The sequence below is a fragment of the Bison bison genome, unplaced genomic scaffold (assembly GCF_000754665.1).
Source record: "Bison bison bison isolate TAMUID 2011002044 unplaced genomic scaffold, Bison_UMD1.0 scf7180017864108, whole genome shotgun sequence".
NCBI lineage: Eukaryota > Metazoa > Chordata > Mammalia > Artiodactyla > Bovidae > Bison > Bison bison.
The window spans coordinates 1,246,942-1,271,861 of record NW_011494680.1 but is presented as its reverse complement, the minus strand read 5'-3'; the positions used below and the strand labels follow the sequence as shown (position 1 = coordinate 1,271,861).

General features: G+C 40.4%; 1 protein-coding gene across 2 annotated transcripts in view; it reads left to right on the top strand.

Moving 5' to 3' along the window:
- Positions 1 to 24,920, top strand: part of NSMCE2 (non-SMC element 2, MMS21 homolog (S. cerevisiae)) — a 238,495-nt gene that overhangs the window by 39,846 nt on the left and 173,729 nt on the right. For both annotated transcript variants that reach the window (XM_010838890.1, XM_010838889.1), the window contains one exon: positions 7,281 to 7,387. In XM_010838890.1, coding sequence (XP_010837192.1) covers positions 7,281 to 7,387 — 107 coding nt within the window. The remainder of the gene's footprint in view (positions 1 to 7,280; positions 7,388 to 24,920) is intronic.

Below are 24,920 nucleotides of genomic sequence, written 5' to 3'. Positions count from 1 at the left end.
TGCAGTGAGAAGTAACCAGGTTTCTATTAAATATTGCTCAAGCAGTGAGTAAGTCATTAAATTCGACTTTTGATGAATATATAATGATTGCTTAATACTAGGCTGCCAGGAAAAACACACACACACACCCACTCATAGAGGTAGGTGTGTGTGTCATATATTACTATGTTGCTGGAGATAGTTGAAGCTGTATTTTAAAAGAGGAAGGGGCTTTTTTTTTTTTTCCCACAGAGGGAGGAAGAGGCAGTCTGGTTTATACTGTCGTTTATTTGAGTTTATTCAAAAAGAAGATATTTCTTGCTTACAAAATAATGGAAGAATCAATTTTAATTTGAAGAGATTAGGAAATATTTATTCCCTATTTCCTGTTTCAGAAAGTAAAATCTCCCTACTGTATGTGCCACCTGTTCTAGGAAATTTAAAACAGAAACCAGGCTATTCTCTGCCTCCTTTCCTTCCTTCCTCCTCGCCAAATGGACGCATGTACTTTATGGCACTGAATGTTGATCAGATCGTTCTGAGTGTGTGCTTCATGTTGAACTGGAGTCAGCAACCCCCGTAAAACACTGAATGGCTGCTTTGTCTTGGTATTTTACTAATAAAATGCATGGCGTTGAATTTTATTCAACTCTGTATAATTGGTCTTGTTGCTATTCAGACATGCCTATACATGACTTGGTAGAATAGAAAACCACCTGATTCTGCAGTATTTGTTTGTTTAGGACAAAACTTCAGCAAACAACTTGAGCATGGGCAAAAGTGCTGTTGAATCATGGGCAGAACGTTGGAAGGGATAAGTAGGTGAAATTTGTCTTGAGGGTGTGCCTCCCAAAAACACCCGCGCCCCCCACACACATGTGTCCCTGTTGTAAAGGTAAAGGGGTCTTATGGATCAAGAAGGCATTAAGCATTTGGTCCTGTTCTGGAGACTAGGGAGGATTCTGGAAGAGGACCCTGGGGCTGGAATCATAGAAGAGATATCTGGTGGTGTGGGGAGGTGGCCTAGAGATGAGCTGGGATGGATGTGCTAGGGGAGGGAGGAGGGCAGGAGTCGCTTTTTCGTGTCTGTTTCACTGAAGGCACTTCTACTGAAGACTTGAAGGATAATGAGGAAACTTATTTGACTCTGGGTGCTGTGTGCTATCAGACTTTTTCCAGCTGTGCTTCCCAAACCTTGGGGCTAGGCCTCTGGGAAGAGAAGTTAACTTCTCTCCAGTGCGTTCCTTAGGCTGCTGCTGAGGACGGCTGTGGCTTGGGAGGGGCATTGTTTAGAGTAATTGATCACGAAGCTGCATCTCTTAGTGGCATCACTTCACCTTCCATTCTTGCTGAACTGGTTGCTGGTGTAGAAGGAAAGCTTGACCGGTCTGTTGACCATGCCCATCTGGACTTGGGGAAGCCAAGAGAGAGAATCTTCTCTATCCCTGTTTTTTCACCAGTGGCTAAGAAAGTGGTATTATATGGAGGAATAAGGTGGGAATAGACACCAGACAATCCTGGAACTCACCCTGGATAAACTCTCATGAGTCCGTATTGTGCCACATCAAGCATTACCATATTGTTAAAGGCTTGCAACCTACATCGTTTAGCTACAGAGGACCTGGAATTTGTCTCACCTGAGTCTGCTGACATCTGTAAAAATAGCCAGTCCGTCTCCTCCCTTCCTGTCCTCCCTGACACCTCTCTCTTCTCCCTCATTTTGCCCCAGTCTTTCACTTTTGAGACAACCCTCATTGATTGCTAGTTTTCATACATTATTTTGCTTTCATACTTGGTTGCTGTCTTGGTCATCATCTTCTTCTCATTGAAATTTCATGAATTTTAAGTTGAATTTGATTGCAATACTACATCACCCATTTCTGCTTAATGTACTTTATGTAACATGTAACTTCAGTGTCTTATCCAACACTTCAAGAGAGAATAGTATGGTTATAATATTGCTGTTAGTGCATTCTGACATTGGGTAACAGGTGACGTGTCTAATGATTAGCGCAGCTGCCGAGATTGCATAATTACAGGTTTGTGTGACTTTAGGGGAATCATATACAGGGCACCTGCCTCCATTCAGATAAACATTAGATAAATACCAGAGCACTTCAGCCTAAAAAGAAGCCCTCCTTCAGCAATTGTCACTATTTTTCTAGGGTTTGCCAATGAACAGGAAAATGAAACAGAAGCTGTCTTTAAAGAATGGGCTTCATTCTATGGTCCTTCCTGGTCTACAAATACTTGGTCAGTTCTTCGAGTTCTATTAGCAGTTCATAGTACTTATTAGCAGTCCATAGTGTTTGGGATGCTAAGCTGGATCACTGGGTATGAACAAGGCGGATTTGCAGGAGGCCAGCCACTGTACTGGCGTACTTACAGGAACAGTTATAATTATCTGTGCCCTCTGGACTTAATTTGCAGGGGCAGGGTTAGGGGGACATATTTCAGCCAGTTCTTGAAGTAATTTCTTGGAGCAGCTTCTTAGTTGGTGTGCCAGACGTGTTACACGGGACTCACCAAGTCTCCAGGAGACCTCCCCACCTATTTATTAACTTGTAAATGAATGTTCAAGTGTATTGCTTAGGTTCACTTGATTAACACAAGCAAGAGTTGATTTTAATACATTGATGCTCTTTCAGTGGCACATCTAAGAAATCCTAGACTCCCAGACCCCTGCTTGGCTAAAGAGGACAGTGGCAAGAGTACTGGAATGGGTTGCAATTTCCTTCTGTAGGGGATCTTCCCAACCCAGGGATCGACATTGCAGTCAGACACTTTACTGTCTGAGCCACCAGGGAATCCCCGTCAAAGGCTTGGAGTAGAAATAGTTTTGACCGTGGGCTCCACTCAGAAGTATGTCTGCATGTGAAGCCTTCCCAGGCTCTTCCCTCCCCTGAAACAGTTCTCTGCTGCTGTCCTGGCGTGGCTGCTGCTTCCTGCTCTGTTGTCGCTGGTGCTCTTGGCTTGGTTCTGGTGGACTTAGCAGCTGCTGGAAGAGCTGACTTACTCTCTGAGCATTCAGGGGTGACTTGGTTGCTTTTATAAAGCCTCTCCAATTAGCCTTGCTGATGGGAAAGATCACTCTTCACCAGTGTTAAAACTTCGTAAGGGGAAGATCATTTTCTCTTTGTTACTGATTTCCTCTTCCAAGGAATTTGGGAAAGCTTTTCCCCACCAGGCCCAGTCACATTTGAATGACCTTGGCCAGTGTCCTCCTTGGAACAGGCCACCCAGAGCTGAGATGAAGCTAGCTGGAGGCCATGACTTTTTCTCCAGTCACCCGCCCCCAGGATTTGTTCCCTAGATATTCATGGAGAGGTTAGAGGCGCTTGGTCCTTCTCGTGTTGAAGCATCTTTTAGCACAGGGAGGCTAGTGTACATACGTTGCAGCTGGAAGGCCTGCGTGCCGAGGCCTGACTGCCGCTCACCACCATGTGTCCTTGAGTGAGTTATTACTTCAACTGCATGGTGCTCCAGTTTTCTCATATAAAGTAGAGATAAAACTACCTTTCTCTTAATGTTGCTGTGAGGTTTAATATAAACACAGTGTGCTGAGTGCATCTTGGCTCATAATATAAGTGCTTACTAATTATTAGCTACAGCTATTATTATTACATATATTTTTATCATTGCAGTTACTTTCCAGGCTTGCAGAGGTGTGGTACAGTAATATTTTCCTCTCCGAGCTATGTCATTCAGTGAATTTTAACATCATTTTTGTAATGCCCCTGCTCCCCACCCTGCTTTGGGGCCAGCCTTTTTCCTATGGAAAAATCACAATGAAAATAGAATAGGCAAATACATTTATTACGTATTTTTACATTTGAATTCAATTGAATATCAGGTCAGGACAATTTTTAGTTTGGCAAAAGTTTAATTTTCAAATTTATATATGATGGTTGTATAAGAATATTGTTATATTTCTTTGTTGGTTCCCAAGAACACTAAGGCATTGTTCGTACCCTCAAATGGATTAAAATCTGTTTGGAAAAATGAGACAATTTGATATAGGAAAACAAGATTGCTTTTGGTTCAAAGTGCCAAAGTGTCAAGTATAGATAAATACAGTCGTTAAGATAAATTAAACAAGATCCTTCTAGGCTGGTAGAGTTTAAAAGTTGGCAGGGCTTGAGCTCAGCCCTTGAAGGGTGGTTTGGATTTGGTTGGTGTGGGTTTTTACGAAGGGCTGTCCCTGTAAGAGTGGGAGAATTTGGATAGCGGAATTATATACCGTGGAGTAAAGGATCAAGGGACCTCTAGCTACTCAGCCCCTCTGCCCCTCTCCATTCCCCAGCCACTTTTTGGTCAACAGCCCACTCCCTGTCATGTGCTTATCCCTCTTTTCCTCCTGAGTTCTTCCGGACTTTATTTAGCCTTTTACATAAAACACTATGCTCTTTCCCCACCCCAGTTCCTTGTAGAACAAGACACATTCCGTATACCTTTCTTTGCCTGGTATTTCTGAAGCCTGAACACAAATAAAAAAGAGGTTATTATCGTAATAATGAGGGAAATGGTGGTTAACAGCTGCCTGATATGGATGTTTCTCATGGCCTCCCCTCCAGATGCCGTTGTGGGAGTCTCTTCTAGTTCTTATCTACTGTCTCTGGTCTCTCCAAGCCCTTTTCTCCAGCAGGTCAAAACATTGACTTGGGGCTGAGGTTATCTGACTGAGCATCACTTCCAGCTGTGGTGTGGCTCTCAGTTCTTTTCAGGAGTAGTTTCCTCCTCTCTCCCCGTGCTTTCTCTTTGTTGCCTTGGGCTGCACTATTCATCACTTAGGTTCTTTAGCTTGTCCCAGCATTCTTGCGCCTTAGTGGAGGCTGTGTGTGCCCAGTTGGCCTCCTTAGATGCTTCCCCTAGGCTTCATGCCATCAAATCCTGGCCTAGCCATCATTGCTTAGGTTCGCCTTTGCAGGGAAGGTCTCCTTCACCTTATATTTTAAATTGTTATCTAATTCAAGTCTTACTATTATCCATGGGCCCTTGATGATAAGAGCATCATCCTGCTTACTTTGCAAACTTGAATGTCAAAAGCACATTTCTAAGTGCTTTCAAAAATTAACTCAATTCCAGAGGAAGGTTGCCAACGTTATGTCAATTCCTGCTGCTTTAAGCCCCTGATAGATTTTTATTTCTTATATTTGCCCCTGATACATCCTTTAGAAAGTTTCTACTTAGGTTGAAGTTTCCATTAATTATTGAATTTTTTTAGAAAGCAGTTTATGCTGTTAGTCTTTGCTCAGGTTACCAGCTTTACCCACTTTTTTCAGTGGTCCCAAAATAAGAATCCATTACACATAAAATACACTGATTTCTTTAAGAAAACAAACAAAAAAACCTGCACCATTATTTCCTTTAATTAGATAAAACTTGTGTGAAACCAGGGGCCTACTTCTCCCTTTTTAAAAAGATTTTCTTTTTTTATATTTTTCATTATTTTAAATGAGAAAAAACTAAAAAAAAAATTTAAAAACTAAAAAAACCTAAATTATAGGTCAATTCCAAACTCCTAACCAATTTGCTGAGATGTAAATATATACAGTAAAATACTTAGTAAGTCACAACCCATCATCATTAGGATATAGATTGTTTAAAATTCTCTTTCTTATCATCAAGCAGTTAATATGATTTTTAACAAACAGTTGCTATATTATGGCAATAGAGACACGTTGGTACCAGCAACAGCTAAGCAACATGTCTCTTTCATTGATGTTTGGACATTTTTGAATAGTCTTACTATTTTATTTGGTATATGACTTGAGACCTTTCTCTTATACCATTTTGTTTAAAATTTGTATTTAATTTTGTGAATGTAAATACAATTTTTTTATTATGTAAACCCTGCTCCTTCCCACTCCTCAAAAAGAAAAACAAAAAACTTATGTAGAGGTATGTATATATTTTGTGAAGTCTGGGTGTTACAAGCCAAGAGATACTCTACTAAAAACATGTTAGCCCAGGAGATATTTTAAGGAATGTGTTTATTATTGACTACTGTAAAACTAAAGCATAATTTAGAAGTCTAGGAAATAATTTCTTAAAAGCCAAATGTAAGTGGGTTTTACATTATTTTATAACTTTGAGCTAGACAGTTGTATTGTTCTTCAGGGGAGACAAGGAATACTGACATTCGTCTGAGTTAGGGTATTTGAATGAAGAGTCTTTGTGTGCATCTCCAAATGTGATTTAAGGACACCAGTTTTGGAAATGGCAACCCACTCCAGTACTCTTGCCTGGAAAATCCCACGGACAGAGGAGCGTAGTAGGCTACAGTCCATGGGGTCGCAAAGAGTCAGACACAACTGAGCAACGTCACTTCACTTCACTTCAGGTTTTTAAATGCTAACGTTTTTTATTAATCTGTGTTCTCTATCTTCTCCTGATCTGTTAAATTGTGTGTCTAGAGCTTGGGGAAAATGTTTCTTTTAAGCGCTTTTAATATTATCTCACTTTTCTAGTCTACTAGTCACTTTTTGTAACCCTCTTGTTCCCTGAGGGTTTTTAATTTTTAAATACAGTCAGGACGGTTGTTTCCTGCTCTGACCGACACCTGAAACGTTTGGGGATCTGTTTCCCCTGTGGCTTGTTGCAGTTTTTCAGAAACACATTTGTTCTTTCTTTCTCTCTGCCCTCTTTTCTGCTCAGTGGCCAAGGCCCACCTCCCTACAGCCTGGAGGAGCAGAGTGGGCTTATTACTCTAGTTCATCTTTATTCTGAGAAGTGGGGACCCTCAAGTTACTAGGGGAATGTATGTAACTTTGGATCCTGCGTTCTGCTTCTGATTTGGCCCTGGTATTTCTTACTATCTTGTGACTTTTGTTTTTAAGGAGATCTCTTTTTTTTCTGTTTTACCCTATGATTTTAGTTGTCTTCAGTAGGAGGATTGGTCTGCATAACCCAGTCTACCATTACCAGAAGTGAAAAATCTTCCTTATTTGATCTTTAATGATACTGTGGGGTTCATGTGCAGACATATAACTGCACTGCTTTAATGGATGATGGAACTGAGGCTGAGAAAAGTGTAGTGGTTGATTTCAGACTGTCCAGGCAGGTGGCATAGCTGAGACTCGTGTGTCTGAGTCTACATTTCCACCTTTGAGCCTTTTTCTGTTGGCCATCTTCTTCAAATTTAGAATGAACCAGGTGTACATTGAAGACATTTTAAAACATGTAATACTTTTGCAAAATCATTTACATAGATCATTGACTAATAATTATGTTGGTGTAGCTTTTCCCAGCTATGGCATTTTAAGTGAAAAACAATAATTTGTTTCCCTTTTATTTTTCAGCTGAAGTGAGTAGTGAATACAGTATGGATAAGGCAATGGTTGAATTTGCAATGATGGATCGGGAACTAAACCATTATTTAAAGGCTGTGCAATCTACAATAAACCATGTAAGTTTACACCACTCACCTGGTTATATTTGGTTACAAGTGACTGACTTAGAAATAGAAACACAAAATCAAAATTCTTCTCTAACCTTTAATAGTTTCTTATCCTTTCTGTGGTAACTATTAATCTCTTCTTAATCAGGAAGTTCATAGAATAGGAATCTTAATTATTTTCCTAAATAGGTCACCTAGATTTAATTAGGATATTACAGTTTAGATTTCCTTGCATTTTTTGGTCTCAGATTTTATTAGTCTAAGCCCCCTATGAATGTGAGTAGTTTTTTATAAAAAACTAAAAACTGCATAGAACTTGTTTTTATTGTTACATTTGTTTAAGCATACAATTTAGACCGGGTTTGGTTACTCATTCTCCAGCTGTAACTAATATGTAGCTATTGCAAAATTCATAGAATCAGATAATAGGGAAGAGTTTTAGAGAAAGTTTAAAAATAAAGCAGCTTGGCATTTCGTTTTTTCCAGAAGCCAAACTTTGTTGGCTCCGGCTATCACAGGAACAACACATAAAGCAGTTAAGGTGGGAACATAGCAACATCCTTTTCAGCAGTACTGTGTTGAGTAAGAAATGAGCAATATGATTGCAGTAATGTTTCTGAGAAGTGCTTTGTCCTCTGAGCAGTGGAAACTCCCCTTTGAACTGATTTCATATACCTGTGTAATAGGATGTCTTGTACTTCTGGTTTCTTTATTTGCTTTTTCTTACTTATATCTATGGGAAAATTCTAAAACTCAAATATTTTACAAGATTAGCTGCTATTCAGTGGAAGAGAAATTTTTGAATATGATCTAATGCTTAAGCCATATTTAAGTGAGTATTACATAGTTATGTTTCTGATTATATGCTGTTTTCTGAGTTTTTTCGTCTTTAAAATTTTGTTTTCTCCTTTTTTTCTTTTGATGGTTAATATTTACTAAGTGTAGCATTTGTGACTATCTTAAGAATGTCTGCTTATATCCAAGTAATATGCTCATTCAGTTCTGGTGTTTCTAACCATCATGACTGTCTTTGGCCTGTGAATATTTCTTCCATAGGAAGATATGAAAATGGTATCGTGTCTGGTCTTTGAAACTAATAGCAATGATTTTCAACTCCAGCTGACCTCTAGAACCAGCCAGTCAGTCCCTACCCTACACTAAAGAGACTCTGATTTCACCAGTCTGTCTGGAGCAGGATTGGGGCACCTGTATTTTTAAAACCCATTCTATTATGTATCCAAGGTTGACAGTCACTGCCTTAGAAGAACAAGGCTGTTTTTATAGAATAAAGTGTGAAGTGAAGTGACAGTCGCTCAGTCATGTCCGACTCTTTGTGACTCCATGGACTGTAGCCCGCCAGGCTCCTCTGTCCGTGGAATTCTCCAGGCCAGATACTAGAATGGGCAGCTGTTCCCTTCTGCAGGGAGCTTCCCAACCCAGGGATCGAAACTAGGTCTCCTGCATTGCAGGCGAATTCTTCACTGACTGAGTCACCAGGGAAGCCCAAGAATAAAGTATATTTGCTACCAAAGATCAGAGTTAGACCTATGATATGGGCTGGACCAGCATTGACCCTTACATTCTATGGAGGTTATTTGATAGGCTTTTCTGCTTTAACCTTGATGTTTTGCAAAGGAAACAGCACAGTGTACATTATAGATAAGAAAACAGATTTTGAAAGTTGAAGAACTTAATGTGGATTTTTTTCCTGTTGAACCTTAGGATTCACAGATACACATGATATTTTTATAGAAAGAATTGGACTTTCCTACTTCCAAAAAACTGAGTCACTCATAAAGGGAAAAAAAGGAAAAGCAACTCTCCCCTCAGGAGTTAACAGCATTTCTTTCATCTTGAGACTTCATTCCATTACCCCCACCCTACTAAACAAGAAAGATGGTGCTTGGAGTTTTATCCAGCTTTTCAGCCCTAACCTCACCCTGCACTATGGAGCAACTTGGATTCAGTGATTCTAATACTTGTCAGGAAGGTCCCTGATCTTTCATAAGAGGAGAAAGCATGTTTAGTTGCAGTTTTTTCTTATGCAAAGTTGTGCTCACTGTATAAGCTTGATATGAGACCAAGAATAGCAAATCATAGTTTTGTAAGATTTCTAAGACCTAAAACCATATAGAGACATAGTGGGGATATGACCATTATTTTGAGGGAAATATTTTATCCTCTTTATATACTATTCACTCTTTACACAGTATGGAGTACTGTCTTACTGCCATTTTATTTCTTGTTTTGGTGAGGGATAAAGAATGAACAGCAGCTTGAAAGGGGTCAGAATGGTATAGTTCTTTAGGAATAGAAAGGGTCTGCTGCTGCTAAGTCGCTTCAGTCGTGTCTGACTCTGTGCGACCCCGTAGATGGCAGCCCACCAGGCTCCCCCGTCCCTGGGATTCTCCAGGCAAGAACACTGGAGTGAGTGGGTTGCCATTTCCTTCTCCAGCGCATGAAAGTGAAAAGTGAAAGTGAAGTCGCTCAGTCATATCAGACTCTCAGCGACCCCATGGACTGCAGCCCACCAGGGTCCTCCGTCCATAGGATTTTCCAGGCAAGAGTACTGGAGAGAAAGGGTCTAGGGATCAGAAACTGTTACAACTCTGGAGCTCCCACTTTCCAAGTTATGATCATGGGTCAAGAAACTTAACCTCTTGGAACCTCATGGTCTTCATCTATAAAAGTCTTAGCCTGCCTGTTTCATAAGATTATTGTGTTAATCAGATTAGATACTGTGTATCAAACACTTTGACATTCATAAAATTTGATAGAGGTAAAGATATTGTGTTATTACAAACGTGGATTTCCAAACACACTCCTGAGAAAGGTGGAACAGGATCTTTCTTAAAAACAAGTCCTTTGCTCACTTTATTTCAGGGCTTTGAATTAAAACTTTTATTGGCTTTAACCTGTCCTCCTTTGGAATCCAAGAATCATATAGGATTATATTTTAGCTGATTGAGTTACAATATGAGGTGTTTATGATCTCTAAAACAAAGATATTGTTTTAAATCAAATTATTAAGAAAGAATGGACTTCCCTGGTAGCTCAGTGGTAAAGAATCCACTTGCCAATTTAGGAGATGCAAGTTTGATCCCTGGGTCGGGAAGATCCCCTGGAGAAGGAAATGGCAACCCACTGCGGTATTCTTGTCTGGAGAATTCCATGGACAGAGAAGCCTGGTGGGATACTGGGTCACAGAAGAGTTGGATACAACTTAGCGACTAAGCAACAACAACAATTAAGAAAGAATACAGATAATAGGAACCCCTATGAGTCCTGTTTCACTTCTCTGTCATAGACTTTTAGGAATTGCAGTACTGCCATTCCTATATCCTTTGCCAAGATTCTGGTCTACTCTCTGGTCTTTTCTGTTTAAAAAATTTTTTTTAATCATCAAAGAGCTTTGGAGTTTCTTATTTAAATGAAGATCTCTCATCTGCTCTCATCTTCACAGAATTCTGCAGGTTATAAACCTCTGAAAATGTTTTCTAAGTGTACTTTGGAACCTTAAAGGCGTGGCTCAATTTCCCATCCATCGCTGGGAAGTCCCTTTGGCTTTTAACAAAGCACTCAGATCGCCTTTCTTTGTCCTTTGAGAAAATAGAGCTGCTATTTTCTACAATGCTTGAAGTTTTTATTTGGAATCAGTATTTATTTCAGTGTTCTGAAACTTAAAAAAAGAAAAGAAGTAAAGACGTTGTCCCAGCTGTTTTGTAGAGGGAATATTATGCAGTGAACACTAAAAAAAACAAAATTCACAGACAGGCTGTAAGTCATTTATAAAAGCCTTCAGGGTAAATGGGTTATATACCTGTCACAGCTCTTTGAAACATGTTAAATCACAAACAATTCAGTAGGAACTGTATGGAGATTTTCAGTCATGAGACCACACATGTGATGAAAGTGTTTTGAAAGCTATAAAATGGCAAATAGATATACTATGATCCATTTACTTCTTTTATCGCTGTGACTGCTAAGGAAAAACTTTTCTCGGTTTCATGTTGAGAACAGAGTGATGTTCTGAACATTAGCTTTTGATGACCTAATGTTCCCTTTCTTGATTTCTAAGCTTTTATTATTTGAGTATCTTGAAGGGCACCATTGGCTGGCTTTTTGTTCTCAAACGTTCACTGAACACGTTTTCTAAACACCTATATGCCAGATATTTCTTGGTGCTAGAATCTGGAGGTCAATCAGCAAAGCCCACATGACCTCACTTTCAGAATGTCTGAAGTCTAGAGAGGGAGACAAACATTTAACAAAGAGCAGTACAGTCATTATTTAATGATTGTTGTGCTGTGTACTGCAAAGGGAAAATAAAGTTTTTAAGGAGAGTTATTAACTCAGGGGGCATAATATCCTCTGGGCAGTAGGTTGGTGGTTAGGGGACTTCTTCCTGATAAAGTGATATTTAATCTAAGATGAAAGTCTGATGAGCTTCAACGTGGGGATCATGATGTATAACTTCCCCTGTCTATGTGACTTTTTGCATGAAATGGAAGCATCTTTTTTTTTTTTTCCTTCTCCTTTATGTCAGAGTTTCAAAGTGCCTTGATCAATCCAAAGACTTAATTTGAGAAAATTGTCAGAGAAAGCCTGCTTTTATACACAGAAAGGTTAAAGTCTGTAGAGTAGCCGAGTAACCTACCTAAGGTTGGTCAAGGGTTCATTCATCTGCATATGTGAGTGCCTGCCATGAGCCAGGAACTGCACTTATTAGTAAAGCCAGTTAATGCAGTAGTTGATTTATTAATAAGAATAATTTCATTACTGATACTCTGCTTCTCAAGCCATTTTACTGGTCACCTGGATTATCCCTCTTGAAGTGAGACTCTTACCATGTATCGAAAAGTGAAAGTGAAAGTCGCTCAGTCATGTCTGACTCTTTGCTATCTCAAGGACTATACAGTCCATGGAATTCTTCAGGCCAAAATACTGGAGTTTGTAGCCTTTTTCTTCTCCAGGGGCTCTTCCCAACCCAGGAATCGATCCCAGGTCTCCCGCATTGTAAGCGGGTTTTTTACCAATTGAGTGACAAGGGAAGCCCAAGAGTACTGGACTGGGTAGCCTATCCCTTCTCCAGGGGAATCTTCCTGACCCAGGAATCGAACCAGGGTCTCCTGCATTGCAGGTGGTTTCTTTACCAACTGAGCTATCAGGGAAGCTGATTGCATGATCAGGAGGCCTTATTCCATCTGTCAGATAAGCAGTAGTGATACTGTGTACTGTGTCCTTCTGGTTCTGGATTTGTGTGATGGTTTTAAACTAAACCTGGAGTCCGTCTTGTGGGCTTCGAGTCCAGAAGGTGGGTAACAGCTTGATCCAGAGAGTCCTCAGATTGATTCTCAGGTATGTTTTTTTTCAAATAAGAGATGATAAAGAGTCCAGCTGCTATCATGGGGGTGGTCTTTGTAACTTTTTTATAACCTTAATTCTCACAGTGAAAAAGGATGCCCCTCACCCCCGCCAAGCTAAATAACAAATGGCCCAAGAGGTTCCTATTAGTTACTGATATTATTAACAGTCAGTGGTGAAATATTCATTTTCTGTGCTTTTTTGATGAGCAATCTAACCCTAGAGTTTAGTAAAAATAACTAAAGCTTGAGATTCACGTTATACTTTGCATTTTTTTTTATCATGATAGTTAATTGTGTGGTTTTACTGTAACAAACTTCATATCTTAAAGGAAATGTCAGATTTTACTCATGTATGGTTCTTTCAGTATGTGCTGCTTGAACATCTTACCTTATGGAAAACCCAGAGCATTTGTATTTTCTTCACCTTCCCCAGCTGCTCTCTTTTGTGCTACCTGCATCTTAAAGATGCTACCACGTATTTCTTGCAGTTTTTAAAATTAGTTTTTTATAACAGTTCCTACCAAGTATAAAGGAGGAGGCTATTTTTCTTCTAACTAGAGGGGTAGTTAGTTGCTGGATCAGCTTACTTGGGTTGTTCCTTATAAATCTGTTCATGGATATGCCCTGTGCACTGTGGCTTTTTTACTTGATAAGCTAACACGAACATTTTATCTGCCTTTGAAAGCTAGTATGTTGAGAGTTAGAAGAGTGGAAATATACCTCGTGTAAGTTGTTGAAACCAACACAATCTTAGATATAATAAAAGAATAAGGTGGGTCAAAGGTATAGCTTACCTCAGCCTTGACATTATGCAACTAGTTTAGAATGTTTTTGACATATCACTTCCCACTGCCTCCTCACCCTTCACCCTTCATCACCTGGTAAACTTTGCCTTTTATAGATCTTATTTTAAAATTACTTTAACGTCTTCTCCTTTAACATGAAATCTTATGGGGTATCTTGTAAGTTGGGAGTTACTTTTTTAGTTATACCAGATTTGGGGAGCCTTTCTCACAGAGAAAGCTAATGATTTATAGTATCTGAAGAAACTTCCAGGGCAGAGGATGTGATTTATTGGCTATGACCATGTGGTGACTGGATGTAGTAGCGCACCTTGCACTGTGACTCATTGACAAGGATAGAAGGCGGGATTGTGACACTGGGGACAGAAGATTCCCGAGCATGGGAGAAATGACTCTTGTCAGGTAAGGGATGACAATGGAATTAGTGAAGAGCTCCTAGAACCAGGTGGGAAAGTACTGTGAAACCCTCCACTAGCCCTCCAGAACAGCGTGTGGTGCCTTTCCGTCCATGTTAACAAATGCTCCTTTTATCTCGAGGGATATTGCCCAGATGTGGTAATTAACCAGGGGAGAAAGGTTGATGTAGAGGGCTTCCCTCTTGGCTCAGTGTTGAAGAATCCGCCTGCCAAAGCAGGAGACACAGGTTCAATCCCTGGTCTGGGAAGATCCCACGTGCCGTGGAGCAGCTAAGCCCAAGCACCACAACTGTTGAGCCTCTGCTCTAGAGCCTGGGAGCCTCAGCTACTGATAACCATGTGCTGTAGAGCCCATGCTCTGCAACAAGAGAAGTCACTCACTGCACACCACAACTAGAGAGTTGTCCCTGCTCACTGCAACTAGAGAAAGCCCCTGTGCGACAACGAAGACCCAGCACAGCCACCAAAAAAAAAAAGTTGATGTATATATTCACTGTTCAGCCTTTTGGCCCCAGAATGTGTCTCTTTCTGTGATTACTGGTAATTAATTTCTATTCCATTGCTGTAGAACTCCCTCTGCAGTTCTTCCTAAATTAAGGTTGTCTTTAGCATTGTGTCTAATACACAGAAGGAGTAGATCTGGGTATAGTATTTCACTAATTGAGTTGCCTTTATAGAAAGGAATCGAGATATAAAACTCTTAGATTCCCAAGTAATGTAGCTGCTAATTGGTGAAATTTCTGGTCTGTGTTGTATTAAGACTGGTTATCATGGGTGGTTTATAGAAATCTTTGTGTTTTGTAGGTATCAAATGCTGGATTTTATTCAGAGTTCTAAAACAGTTACACTCTACTGGGCCTTAACATGCCTCTCGTGCACATTTTAAGTTCATTCCATAATGCTAATTAATCAGGATGTGAATAAGTATAATAGGAAAAAAAGGATTTTGTGGTCAAATAAGTTTGGGGAATGCTTGATTAAAAGAATTTCCTTCAAGACTCCAAAGCCTTTAAGATGCTTTTGTGCATTGTGATTCTCCCAAGGAGAGTATTTAGTTATTTCCTAAACTTGTTTGAAAATCTCTTTGGGGAAGAACTGATACTTTACAGAACCCACTTTGGAAAATGCTTCTATTGTCTCAATCCCCGTTCCTTACAGAGGAGGCTGAGAGATGATGGATCCAGCAATGTGGGTATAGATTTCATGGCATCCAGGGATCTAGGAAGTACTCAAACTCCCTACCTGCAGTGGACCTACAGGATGTTTCTGTGCATAAAATCAGGAACGGGCCAGACCTCTGAAAAGAATCTGCATTATTCCAGCAGTGAAAAGAGGAAGGAACAGCTCTTTTTAAAAACACGCAATGGTTGCTTGGCCATCAGAGCCTCTCTTTGAAGCAAATAAGACCCCATGTGTGGGGTATTGATTCAGAAAAGTGGGGGGAAGGAAAGGAAGAGAGGAAGGGATAATATAGGCAGAAAGGACACAGCAGTGGTGTGGACAGGAAAAGCACATAGACTCTGAAAACTTGGTTCAGCACAGCTCTCAGTGCTTATTGAACACCTTGGCCTTGGTGGTACTGGGCAATGCTGACAGCTAATCACCTGAATTCTTTAAATGATGTGAATATTCTTTAATACAGCAAGCTCTTGCTCATGTATGACATTGGGCATGGTCCATATTTAGCATCAAACCCTTATTTTAGATAATCACTTGAGCCTTCTTCCACATCAGACTTTTCACCATACTTGGTAAGTATTACAGATCTTGAGATGTTGGCCTTTCCCCACTATTTGGTGCTTGTGAGCATGGGCTCACTGTGGAAGAGAGATGGGAGAATAGACTGAGCCACGGAATTGATCACCAAATGCTAAGACTCACTATAAAATGAATGCATTTGCCAAGTGTGGAGTTGAAACAGCTGCTTGTTTATTAATCTCATAATTAAGTTGTTCAGTTAGTGCCAATAGAATGCTTAGTTTAATGAAGATATAAAAGCCTCTTGACATGTGTATATAAAGTAGGCTACAAAATAATATTAACAATGAAATAGTTTGACACAGATAAAATAAACATGCTTAAGAAATTCAGAGTAAGGGAAAAGAGCCTTTGCTTAAATTCTGGCTTTTCTACCCTTTAAGCCTCAATCTCTTTTTAAGTGAGGGTGATCAAATACAGGTCAGAGAGTTCTGGAAACAATGAAAAGTGATAGCGTGAAAGCAGCGAAAACAGTTCTGTCAAGGCTCATTTATAAAGTTGCTCAGAGAGTTCTGTAAAGGAGAAGTCATTTCTTTTGATCAAGTTTAAACAGTATCTGAAGAGGAAATTTGAGTTAACATTTAGAGAGCAGAGTAGGCAGCAGGAAACCATTGGGAAAGGCCAGAGTTGATTATGTCCTTGAGACGTTGAAGGAAGGCCCTCTTTCCTTAGGAGGAGTTTTCTGGTAATGGGGGCGGTGAGAATGTTGGGGGGAACCTGGTGCTCATAGTGTTGTAAGCGGAAAGGATGGGGTGGAATCTGGGAGACCAGGCCAGTGAGAAGCATGGCATTTGGCCAATTGGATGTGAAGTCCCTTGGTCAGTAAGTCTACTTTTGTCTGCAGCAGTGAAGAAGAGATTGTGCCCCTTAACATATGCTAGTTAATGGCAGAGGGGGCCCTACTAGGTATAAGGACCAGCTGTGTGTTCTGTGCTCAGTCATGCCTCTTTGTGACCCCATGAACTTCAGGCTGCCAGGCTTCTCTGTCCATGGAATTCCCAAACAAGAATACTGGAGTGGGTTGCCATTTCCTTCTCCAGGGGATCTTCCCAACCCAGAGATCAAACCTGTGTCTCCTGCTTGGCAGGCGGATTCTTTACCACTGTGCCCGCCCTGGGAAGCCCTATATAGTATGAAGATGCTATAGCAAGGACCAGACAGCTAAGTAAAAACTTTGGTAATTCAGGATTAACGTTTGATGTTTCCTAAAGTAAACAAAAATTACTTAACCATGTAAGCAAGATAGTTCAATAAACAGCATAATTATATACCCATGTGCACAGAGATAAATATTTCTTCAGTTACATTTCCACCATTAAGTAGTGTTTGTTAATTAGTGCCCATTTGAACAAATCGTTGGGAGAGAAAAATGTGTTGGCTTTATTCCTCTGAAGTATCATTATGTATGGGTTATCAGCTCTATTTCAAATATGCAGTCTATATAAATTGTTGACAGATGAAAGAAAGAAAGTCCATAAGTGGAGAGAATGTAAATGCATGGGAGTTAGCAGTTGTGCTGGTGAGGAGAGCTCTTTGATCCTGCAGTGAACCAGTGCCTGGTGAATTGTCATTGAGAAAACAGTGAGAATTTCTTTTTACTGTTTCTCTCTTAAAGCATCAAGCTTCTAGCAATAGTGACTTTCATTCTTTTGTATCATGACCAGCCTGATATTTTAATCACTTGAGCTTTTTGATTTTTATTTCTTTTGAGGCTTTTTTTTTTAAAGGAAAATTAGTGTCACATATTATAAGATTCTTTAAAAATAGTGAAAATCTTTATGCACACTTCTCATAGGCTAGAGTAAATACACCAGTTTAATTATTTCTTCTCTTCTTTATTTGATCTTAAAAAAAAATTTAATTATCTTCTAATTGAAAACGATCTTTATAAGGACCATGCCCAGGTAGCTCAACTGGCAGAGCATCAGACTTTTAATATGAAGGCCCAGAGTTCAAGTCCCTGTCCAGGTGCCAAAATAAATTGGGGGGGTGGGGGGAGACTTTCCTGGTGGTACAGTTGTTGTCACCACATTCCCACTGCAGATCCACTGTAGGGGGTGAGGTTTCCATCCCTTGTCCGGGAACTAGGATCCTTCATGTTGTGCAAAGGAGCTCCACCACCTCCCCTGACCCCCCAAAAAGACCAAGTCATTGTTACTTAAAATTGGAAGCAAAACCGAGAATAAATTTAATATGATTGCATCACACAATTGATTTCCAGATGCCTTGACTTGCTTGCTTTTAACTTTCCCCTTGACAGACACCCAAGGGTCTCACATGCTTCAAGTGCCTTTCAGTTGCCTCATTTATTTGTGATTCTTGGAATCTCACTGCTACCAAGCAGCAAACCCACTCCACCCATCAGGTTACTCTCTGTCACCCTGAGGATTATTTTAGCCTCCACCATGACACAGAAGCCAGTAAAGCCACATGAAGTACTAAATCGGAGCCCTAAATGAACTAAATCCTGGGTGTATTCAGAGCATCCCTCTTACAAAATCAGAAAATAAATATGGCTCATGAGGTGTGGTTACACTGTGTCTTAAAATGCTTCAGCAAAAACAGAAAAAAGCCTCAATTTTTTTCTTGGAATAAGTTCTTACCGTATTACTTAAAGCACCCATAAATAATATAGGTGAAGTTAGAATGTCATGCGATATTGTCTATAATAGGAATGGTATTGCTCAGCCAAAATATGGAATTAACATGTTTTGCCTTTGTGAACTGTGTCCCCATTGCAGTAGTAAATTGTTTGGTGTTACTGTTCGGGTTAATTATTGTGTTTTTGTCTATACCTATCTACTGAAAAGTTGTGTTGACCTTAAGCAGGTTTGCAAAATGAACTCCGTAATATCTGCTGCTACCTCTCACAGAGCGATTTCTTGATTAAGAAATGAGATAACCTGTGCGAAAGCACTTGAGAGGTAAAAGTGCTGTATAAAGGCGAGGGCTCAGCACTCTGGCCTGTTAACTTTTAACTTCTTTTCTCATCATGAAAATGTCTGCTACATGCTGTTTAAATTGGTACACTCTTCTAAACCCCCTAAACTCAGAATAAATGTATTGCCATTTATAGGTGGCTTGTGCTTTGTTTCCTCACATTTATTTTCTCATGCCACAGCTTAAACTGGAAGGAAAAAATGTGTAAGTTTTACATTCACTTTTTGTCCTTAATTTAGTCATCTTTTTGGTAAATGCTTATTTCTGCAGAAATCTCATGTAACAGTTCAACAAGTGACTAATGCAGATTGGGCTTGCATAGTCTCTGAGTCACTTTATTATGAAACACTTAAAGTTGAACATCGATTGGAAACAATGAGGAAATAATATGAGACAATTTATACTTTCTGATCTGATGGTTTTAGTGACTAACTCATCAGGCAACACCAAAGAAGGAAATTAATGAAAATTCACAAAGCCAGATGAAATTAGTCTAAAAGTCAAGTCTCAGTACAGCACAGGCACCTGTACTACTTTCTCCCCCTTTCTCAGCAGTTGGCATTTCGTTGATAAGAATGTTGGGCTGGGAAGTAAAGATCTGACTTCTCATCCTTGTTCTGCCAGGCTGTGACCTTGGACAAGTCACGGAAACTTCTGTGCTTCAGCTTCCTCGTTTCTAAAATGGGAGTTATCACAATATTTGCCCTACATACTTCACTGGGCAATTGTGGATAAAATGAGTTTATAAATAAGGATGTGTTATTATAAATAGGAATATGTTTTGGCCTTTCCTCCCCCCAAAAAGTGAAAGGTGGTATATAGTTATTATATCCTGACTGTCCCCATCTGACATCTCATATCTGAATGGCCACAGGCCCTAAGAGTGAAAGAGACTTCCTGAATCTGCCTCAGAGGATCAGAAGGGAGTCTCTGTTAGCTGTTGGAGCTTGAAAGAGACAAGACACATTCCCAGTGTTTGGATTTCTGAATCGACTCATGGAATACAGTTTCCCATAGAACATTCAGTGGCTAGGTTTCCAGGCTAGCCAGTTTTTTTTTAAATGATTTAATCATAAACGGTTCTTTGTAATTCAATTTCCATAAAACAGTAACAAAACCCATTTGTGCTCTTGGTGTCAGTTTGGTGTTTCAGATGTTCTGGAGAACTTAGCCTAGTGGATGAAAGCAAATTAACTTCTCTTCTGACTTCCCCAGTTATTTGATATTTGTCTACAGGCTGTTGATGGTTTACTTAAACCAGATTTAGAAATAATCAGTTTCTTTTCTTCAGTCCCCTGGCACTTTGACTAAAAGAGTCTGAAGCCAACTTATTTTGCCCTAGGCAATGGGTGAGGAGCCCTCTGGAATCCCTGCCCTCTTTAATGATCACAGAAACCTTCCAAGTTAGGTAAGGTGGATGTGATGGACTCTGAGCCTCTGCAAGGTTAAGGGGCATGCTCAGGTTGCATGCTCAGTCTCAAGAGTTGAGACTTGAACCTTGGTTTTTTGATGTGTCATTCAGGGCTCTTTTCATGATGTCTCTGTGCCTCAGGACAGATGTAGTTCATTGAATTCAGTTTCATTTGGGAGTAGGAGTGTTTTTATCTAATCTTCGTTATAAAATATGCTTATGATCTTACACATCTTACTGTAAATTTCCTAAATGTAAAATTTTAGTCTAAATGAGTAGTGACTCTTCACACTGCCTTGACATGCACAGGGAAGGATTCTGTTAGTATTAAAGAACTGCTTGAGGAATATTATTATATGGAACTGTTATATTAAAAAGATGGGATACTCAGTCTTTCCATAGTAACAGTAAGCCTAGTTAACATTTCTGTAGTGCTTGCTGCCAGGCAGTACTCTTAAGTGGTGTTGGTTAATTCAGGTTGAGAAACATTTTCCTTCTTGCCAGCTTGCTGCTGCTGCTGCTGCTAAGTTGCTTCAGTCGTGTCCGACTCTGTGCAACCCCATAGATGGCAGCCCACCAGCCTCCGCTGTCCCTGGGATTCTCCAGGCAAGAACACTGGAGTGGGTTGCCATTTCCTTCTCCAATGCATGAAAGTGAAAAGTGAAAGGGAAGTCGCTCAGTCGTGTCCAACTCTTCGCGACCCCATGGACTGCAGCCTACCAGGCTCCTCCGTCCATGGGATTTTCCAGGCAAGAGTACTGGAGTGAGATGCCATCGCTTTCTCCGTCTTGCCAGCTTAGACTACAGATTTGCTCATGATCAGTTTTTAGAAGCAGTGAGGGGGAAGTCTCTGCATGGAAGAAGGCAGAGAAATGGTCAATAAGTGGCATTTCAGGGAACATGTAAAGGGTATCTCTCTGGGGTAGTGGAAAGAATACCAGTTGGAATCAGGAGTTACAGGTTCATCCTTGCTCTTCCACTGCCTAACTGTGACATTGGTCCTCTGACGTATCCTCTAAAATCTTCAGTTTTCTTATTTGTAAGAAAGAGGATAATGATACTTCATGGGGCTTTTGCACAGATTAAGTGCAGTAATGTAGGTAAAGCACTTAATTTCATGCCCTCACAGGACGTGAGGCTTCATGAGAGAATGTTAATTGCTTCTTTTTTTTTTTTAATTAAAAAAAAAAAATTTAGGTCACTTCTATACAGCATCCAGGATCTTAGTTCTTCCCCCACCCCCCCGCCCCCTGATTTGGGGAAATAAGAACCTCTGTCCTGGAAGTGGAAGCGTAGAGTCTCAACCACTGGCACACCCAGAAGTCCCAATTGCTTCTTTTAATCTCCATGCACAAGGTGGTTGAGAAATTAAATTGGAGAATGGACTATTAAACCTAGTTTATAATTTTGTTTAAAATATCATACAATTTAAAGATGGTATTTTCCATTGACTGCTGCCTTCTTGAGTGCTTCAGAGTAAACATACAGGGAATCAAGGAAAACAGACTATGGCTGGAGAATCTGGATTTTACAGGGTGGCCATAGGTGAATAGGTGGATACACGATAAATGGCTTAATGGTATCCTCTGTTACGAAATTGTATTGTATGCTTTACAATATGAAATTGTAAGTTGTATGAAATTGTATGCTTTCAGACTTGGTAGCCACCTTGTAGTTTTAGCTTTATCACCTGTTCGGTGTTTGGTTCAAGGAAGTTACTTAATCTCTCTGGGCAGTGAGAATCAAATTATATAAGTTATTGTAAAAAGTGCTCTGTATGCTATGAATCACCTAACTGATTTTTGTTTTGTTTATTTGCTTGTGGTACAGTGGCTTTCGATTAGATTAAATTAGAAGTCACTGTCATGTGCTCAGAAAATTTTTCTCATAAGTGACAAAATGTAAGGTGAAAGTCAGTTTGATAGCTGTAATAATAGGAAGTCATTTCAAACAACAGGAAGCTGTATGAATTACAGAGAAAGCAAGAACAGAGAATTTGATAGGCTTCTAGATGAGATTGAATGGACCAACCTAAGCAGAAGGAGCTTAATGAACCACTGGATTGTTCATAATTCCACGGTCTTTATTGTGTTGGATAAGATACAAATGAGAGAAACAGCCAGCTGGTATCCTTGAATTACCCTTATTCTGTGCTATAGACACATGCCATGATATAAAGACAAGGGACCTGAAATCAGACTTACTGTCTATCAGAATGTTAGACGATAACTTACGGATTTTTTTAAAAATGTAGTATTCACAAAATAGATATTTTGCTTCTTTTTCAGACCCTATAGTCACATAAACTAGGTTTTCCGATGGATGCTTGGCAAGAACAGAGGAAAGAACAATGAGCGTGTCTCTTTCTGTTTGGTTAAGACGGAAATGGTAAATTTGTTCCTTTGGTTATTCAGATCTTCAAGCTCATGGTGGGTGACTGGAGGACCCAGGAAAGACATGGGACATGAGCAGGAAGTCCTCACCATCCTTACATCAGCAACCATGTAGTGGCTGGGGGCACTCTCCAATGGCCTAGGTGGTGAAGGCTGGTCTTTCTGGTCTCGAATGTTCCATGATACTGAGCATTGTCCCTGTGTCCTCCCGGGTCTTTTCCTTTCATCAGGAGAGAAAGCACCACATATGTATGTCCCGCCCCCTAGCATCTCCCCTTCACACGCACTCACACATACAGACTGGAGCAAGAAATAACTTCTTTCATTGTTCAGATTCTAAAGCAGGATAAGCTTCTGTATCACCAACCACTGCTGAGTTGAATGGAAAAGTTTATCTAAATGAGTATAAGAAAATCAAGTTCCCCATTAGTTAGGACTTTCTTTGGAGCCTTGATTTTGTTGGATATAACACAAAATAATGAGGCTTCCTGGAGAAGGCAGTGGCACCCCACTCCAGCACTCTTGCCTGGAAAATCCCATGGACGGAGGAGCCTGGTGGGCCGCAGTCCATGGGGTCGCTAAGAGTTGGACACAACTGAGCGACTTCACTTTGACTTTTCACTTTCATGCATTGGAGAAGGAAATGGCAACCCACTCCAGTGTTCTTGCCTGGAGAATCCCAGGGATGGGGGAGCCTGGTGGGCTGCCGTCTATGGGGTCGCACAGAGTTGGACACGACTGAAGCAACATAGCAGCAATGAGGCTTCCCAGGTGGCTCAGCAGTAAAGAATTCGCCTGCCAATTCAGAAGGCAAAGGTTTGATCCTTGGGTTGGATAGATCCCCTGGAGGAGAAAATGGCAACCTGCTCCAGTATTCTTGCTTGGGAAATCCCATGGACAGAGGAGCCTAGCAGGTTACAGCTTATGGAGTTGCAAAAAATCTGAGACGACTTAGCAACTAACAACAATAACAACAAAAAAATAAGCAGATAGGGAAGGGACTATAATATAGGCTTCGTGCATTGAGAACTTCATCAAGAGAATTCCTAAAGCAAGGAGGCTTTGAACGAAATTATGCTAGAAGGATGGAAATAGTTTAGATATGAAAAAAAAAAATCAGTGGTATTTGTTTTTGTAAAGCACTGTATTTTTTTCCATTAGAAAAGCAAGCAAGTTGGATACAGTTTTCCCAGTTCCACCTGCCCCTGTGTCCTTGAGGAGGTGAGAGCATTAATCCTGGACAGGAAAGTCTATGCCATCTGGGAAACTTCTTGATAACTATCATTTTGTCAGTGTCAAAACTAACCTGAAAGTAAGTTAGGGTGTCCAAAGGTCTCCTTAATCATGTAGTTAGAATGTTTCATTTGATAAACATTACCTGGGTTATCGTGTTAAAAACGGTTGGAAAAAATTTTGAAATCACTGGTCGATAGAATTGGTTTCTACAGAACATTTATTTATTTGAGGACTGCTCCTGAGTTTAAGCTGCCCTTCTTAACGTAACATCTGTTATCACCAACTTATGACGACTGTGGTAAATATCTTACTGACACAGTTTTTTGTGTAATTATTAAGATATGCTTGTTCGTGCACACTCAGTCACTTCATTCGTGTCTGACTCTCTTTGACCCTATGGACTGTAGCCCACCAGGGTCCTTTGTCCATGGGATTCTCCAGGCAACAATATTGGAGTGGGTTGCCATCCTTCCTCCAGGGGATCTCCTGACCTGGGACTCCAACTTGTGACTCCTGCATCTTCTGCATTCAGACAGGTTCTTTACCCACTGAGCCATCTGGGAAGCCCAAGATATGCTTAAAAGGTTCCTTTGACAGGTTCTGGGGAATTTCTGCATTATAAACTGCATTTAAATGGGGAGAAAGGGAACATAACTGCAGCTATGAAATTAAAAGACACTTACTCCTTGGAAGGAAAGTTATGACCAACCTAGATAGCATGTTGAAAAGCAGAGACATTACTTTGCCAACAAAGATCTGTCTAGTCAAGGCTATGGTTTTTCCAGTGGTCATGTATGGATGTGAGAGTTGGACTGTGAAGAAAGCTGAGCGCTGAAGAATTGATGCTTCTGAACTGTGGTGTTGGAGAAGACTCTTGAGAGTCCCTTGGACTGCAAGGAGATCCAACCAGTCCATTCTGAAGGAGACCAGCCCTGGGTGTTCTTTGGAAGGAATGATGCTAAAGCTGAAACTCCAGTACTTTGGCCACCTCATGCGAAGAGTTGACTCATTGGAAAAGACTGATGCTGGGAGGGATTGGGGGCAGGAGGAGAAGGGGACGCCAGAAGATGAGATGGCTGGATGGCATCACTGACTCGATGGACATGCGTTTGAGTGAACTCTGGGAGTTGGTGATGGACAGGGAGGCCTGGCGTGCTGCGATTCATGGGGTCGCAAAGAGTCGGACACAACTGAGTGAACTGAACTGAACTGAACTGAC